This window comes from Pediculus humanus, genomic scaffold (assembly GCF_000006295.1).
Source record: "Pediculus humanus corporis 1103172108220 genomic scaffold, whole genome shotgun sequence".
Taxonomy (NCBI): domain Eukaryota; kingdom Metazoa; phylum Arthropoda; class Insecta; order Psocodea; family Pediculidae; genus Pediculus; species Pediculus humanus.
Window position 1 is genome coordinate 239,151 of NW_002987790.1, and position 5,059 is coordinate 244,209.

General features: G+C 26.1%; 1 protein-coding gene across 1 annotated transcript; it reads left to right on the top strand.

The window, feature by feature from the left end:
- Phum_PHUM449160 (uncharacterized protein) lies at window positions 1-1,010 on the top strand (the record flags this gene model as incomplete). Its single annotated transcript, XM_002429682.1, has 2 exons — window positions 1-66; window positions 915-1,010. The coding sequence occupies 2 exons, from the start codon at window positions 1-3 to the stop codon at window positions 1,008-1,010; spliced, it is 162 nt and encodes a 53-aa protein (XP_002429727.1).
- Between the last annotated feature and the right edge of the window lie 4,049 nt (window positions 1,011-5,059).

The window sequence follows — 5,059 nt, forward strand, 5'->3', positions numbered from 1 at the left end:
ATGCTGTCGGAAAATTATTTAAGAGAAAACCTAGTCGAATATGATTTGCTGGACGTGAATTTACATGTTTTCTTTTCTTTCAATAATTCTTTGTTTGGTAAAAATGATGATGATGTTACTACCCTGAAGAACGTTAAATTTGTTTTTCTTTTCCTAGGTATTGTTTAGGGGGGAGGGGGGGGAAGATGGCATGAATCGTACACGTATTTTATTATCTTGAAGGTTTTTTTTTGTTTCTTTTTTTTTTTTTTTGTAAAAGAAAAAAGAAATACCTGGGGAGGTTTTCTTATTTAAATGGCATTGAATAGTTTTTGGGAAAATTGAAAAAAAGTATCTTTCTTCTCCCCTCCCCCCTCTCTTTTTATTTTTGGTTGCTTTTTTGAGTTTAAAAAAAAAAAAATTGAAATTTTTGGTACTTTTTTTTTTTTTTTTCCGTAGTAACACTAATGATGAATAAGTAGCTTTGTGTACAACAATTTAAATAAAAAAAAAAAAGTTACAGGAAAAGATTGGTTTTTAAAGATGGCGGACGTATTATATTTTGTACAAAAAAAAAAAATTAAAAAAATATTTTTTAAAAACAGATTTTTATTAAAATTTTATTTTTTAAAAATTGGTTTCAGCGATTTTACTGTCATTTTTTTTCTTTATTAGTACTTGATTTTTTTTATTTCCCCCCGCCCCATCCGCGCCCCCCTTTCTGTTTCTCTTTTTATATTAGAATATAAAAATCGCTTATGACATTATCATGGCAAGAACATTTGTTTGAAAGAAAAAAAGAAAAAAGAAGGAGATGTAGAAACAGACAAAGAGGGTAAAATAAGAGAGAGAGAGAGAGAAGCAAGAAAAGAAGAAGTTTAAAATTGAATATGGGAAAAAATGATTCAAAATGGTTTTTTTTTTTTTTTTCTGAGTTTGATGACGACGAGGACGTCGTCGGGCCAGAAATAGAAAGAAAGAAACGTTTGGAGAGTATGAGCGAGCGAGGAGGTATCAGAGGAGCTCCTTAAAAATTAAGTTTCGACTTCAGTTTTGTGCGTTTTTTCATTCAAGTCACAGTAGATTGCGTAATTTCAACATGCCAACAAGGCTAAAAGCTTAATTTTTTTTTTTTTTTGTCTCTCTCTCTCTCTCTCTTTCACGCCATGTTGGCATGTTTAGCCCTGTTGGCAATTTTCTCTTTGTCTTATTCATTTTTTTTTTTTTTTTTTATAATCAATATTTTCCCTACGTGGGTTTTATATTTACGAACAATAATTTTTTGTTTATTTAGTGGAAATCATCTTCGATTTACAGCCGCGCAATAATATTGATATTTTTTTTTTTTTTTAATTTTATTTATTGTTTTAAATGTTTTGCTTCCGTTTAGAATTGAATTAAAATAATTGAAATTTAACTTTTTTCCCCCCCACCACCATTTTTTAAATTGCGTATTTTGTATTTGTATATATATATGTATGTATTTAAAAATCCTAGCAAATGATTTCGTTGCTGGAAATTATTGTCAAAATGGCGGCGGCGTTTTCAAATCGTGTTTTGAGTTATATATTTATGTCAGAGAAATTGTCGTTTCGAGATTTTCGAATTAATAATGATTTTTCTCCACCCCTCCCCCCTCTACAATTATTTATTACAAAGAGGCGTGAAATTAAAAATTATTTTATGTACGAAATATCAAAGCAAAATTTTTGTTCGGAAAATTATTTTTCCTCCAAAAAGAAAAATTGTTGAAAATTGTTAAAAATTGTTTTTTTTTTTTTTCTTCTTTGTTTGTTTCAGAATTTGGAGAATTTTATGGCGGAACACAGGATGGAGATCATCGGGATGGTCAAGGTAAGACAGACATTTCAATTATTTTTTTTTTATTTTTTAAAATATTCGCAATTATGAAAAGAATATGTCTAAAAAAAAAAAAAAAAAAAAAAATTCACTTGATCGCCAAATATTATTTACACGTTCGTTTTCAAATTTAAAAAAAAAAAAAAAAAAGTAAAGGTTCTTTGTCGATCGTCACTTTTATATTATATAAAAAAAAGGTTCCGTTGAAAAGTAAAATTTTAAATATTTTCAAAAAAAAAAAAATTAAAAAATTTTTATAAGAATGATATTTGGCGCAGTGATACCGTATCCTGTTTAGACATAATCTATGTACAATAAAAATTCGACGACAAAATCAAAAAAAATGAAAATATATATATAAAATAGCCCCTATCATATAAATTTAAAGAGTACATAGTTACAGATAGAATTTTATGTGTATTCTTTATAGTATTCACTTTGACTTGTTTCGGTATTGCATTGAAATAATCAATTTATGCATTTTTTGAATTATTACGGTTTTTTAATTGTTTGTTAGGAAAATTTGAAAAATCTTTTTTTTATTTATTTTACGTTATTTACGTTTTTTTTTTTTTTTACGTACGTATTACTATTATTATTATTACTTTTGAAAAAAAGGAAAATTTGATGAAAGAGACGCACGCAATACCGAAACGGTGTTACCCCCTCCCCCCCCCGTAATAATACATGAAACTATTCATTGTTTTTGTGACTTTATTTTTGACATATTATTCGATATAATAATAATATTACACTAACTTTAGTACGTCATAAAAGCAAAGAATAAAATATAAAAAAAAAAAGTGCCTGAACTTGTATTTAGCAGAGTCAGGTGGAGGACACGTGGAAGTAAATCAGCTTTCCGATCATTTTTAGACATCATTAACTTTACCACCGCCACGACCAATAATAAACAAAAATCAATAACATGATATAATATAATTATATCATGTTATGTGAATCATTTTTAATTTTATTTTTAATTAATTTATTTTTTTGATAAATTCGATAAATTACCAAAAAAAAAAATTGAACGGTAGAGGAGGAGGAGGAGGAGGAGGAGGAGAGGTAGTAGTTTTGTTTTGTTTAAGTTTTGGTTATAACGGTGGTAAAATAAAGATGTCTAAAATGCACAATCTTGTAATAAAAAACTTGGTGTAAATCTTCTTAAAAAAAGGTAGTTTGATTGGGTTATTGGCCTTCTTCTCTTGCTATCTGTCGCCTTTTTTTTTTTTTTTTTTATTTTTTTTTTATTTTTTTTTTATATTTGTTTTGTTTTGTTTTTTCGTTGTCTTGCATGCATTTATAATTTTTTATTTATTTAATATTTATATATATTTATATATACATATTACATATTTTTATGCTTTTGCGTTGATTTTAGTAACATAACAAATTCTAAACGGTGCTATTTACATTATTAATGCTCTCATTAAATGCTACATCTTTTTTATTATTATTATTATTATTATTATTATTATACATAAATATATATATATATAAAATTCACAACACGTAAAAAAACGACGACGACATGAGAAAAGAAAAAAAAAATCTCATTTAAGTTGGAAGGAAAAAAAAAAAAAAAAACAAAATTATTACGATGATATATTATTATTATTATCTCTCGTCTGTCTTAAAGTATAAGTAATAATAAATTTTACAATTAAGTGATTTTTTTTTTATAAATAAAAAACAAATTTTTGGTGATAAATCAAAGTAGTAGTATTTTCTTTTTCTTTTTTTTTTTTCTTTCTTTTATTATTATTATTATTATTATTATTACTATTTCTTTAAAAATTTGAGTAAAAAGAAAATAATTTTAAAAAAAAAAAATACGTATAAGTGGAAGACAATGGTTTTCTTTTAATCGAAAGAATGCGGAGGACAGAGGAGGAATATATATATATAGTCATCAAGCGCTGTGTGTGTGTGAGCTTGATGGAAAATGCAGGAGCCGCGGAGGAAAACTAAAGGAAGGATTTAAAAAAAAAAAAAAAAATAGTAGGTGGGTAGAAAACAAAAAAAAAAAAAAAAAATTTTGTTGTTGCTATAAAACGGATATCTATCCATCTGTCTCTAACTGAATACGGTCGTCGTCATTAATTAAAAAAAAAAAAAAAAAAAAAAAACTGTAAAAAGGAAGTGTGTTGCCCTTTTCCGCAAAAAAAATTTATTTTAGAATGCATATTTTTATTACGAGCGTTATACATACGTATTACCGAAATTATTTATTCGCGCCTGATAATTTTTTATGAATTATAAGAGGTCGGGAAAATAATAAGAATTAAACAATTTACAAAGTGTGTTTTGTTGTTTGAAGTCATAATCATGCAAATATCATATACGTTCAATATTTGTGTGTTTTCATTTTATTTTTTTATAACGGATAAATCGTTAAACGACGCAACCATAATGATTTTCCTGACGTTAGCAGTAAATAAATATGATGAAACTTTTAATTGCTGACACTTTGTACGTAACGTATTACCGCGAAGTTTAAAATTTAATTTTTTTTTTTTTTTTTTTTTTTCGGTTATGTTTGCCATTATTATTATTATTTATTTACTTTTACGCATTAAGGGGGGGGGGCGTTCGATTTAATTTTGTATCAAAAGTTGTCGTTTATTAGATGCCCTGCCTATGTAGGCCCCCCCCCCCTTAGCTCCCTCTATTTTTCTCACACTTGACTGTCAAACAACAAATCAATTTAATATTATTAATTTTATAGTTATTATAATAATGTATTATTATTATTATTATTATTATTTAAAATTAATTAGTGTGATTTAATCGCGTGCGGGTTTTTTTTTTTTTTTGTTAAAGGCATTTTTTTTTTTTTTTTTTTTTTTTTGAGTTTTGAGTATCGAGTTTTTACGTCGCGAAGTTTTCGATATTGTACGTATTAAAAGTAGTGATTTTTATTATATAATTTCGAAACGAAGTAATAATGCTTAAAAATTAGTAAATGTTCGTAAAAGGTAGTTTTTTTTTTTTTCGTAATATATAATTAAAAAAATGAATCGATCGATAAATCGTGAATAAAAAAAAATTGTATATAATATATATATACAAAATGCGGATGATGATGAAGAAAACGAATAAGAAAAAAAAAAAAAAAAACTAGGAATGAAATTAACAAAAATCGCATAATCGGTAGATGGTGTGTATCTATCTATCTATCGTTGAGAGATTCATCGAGTTCATCATCATGGGTAAA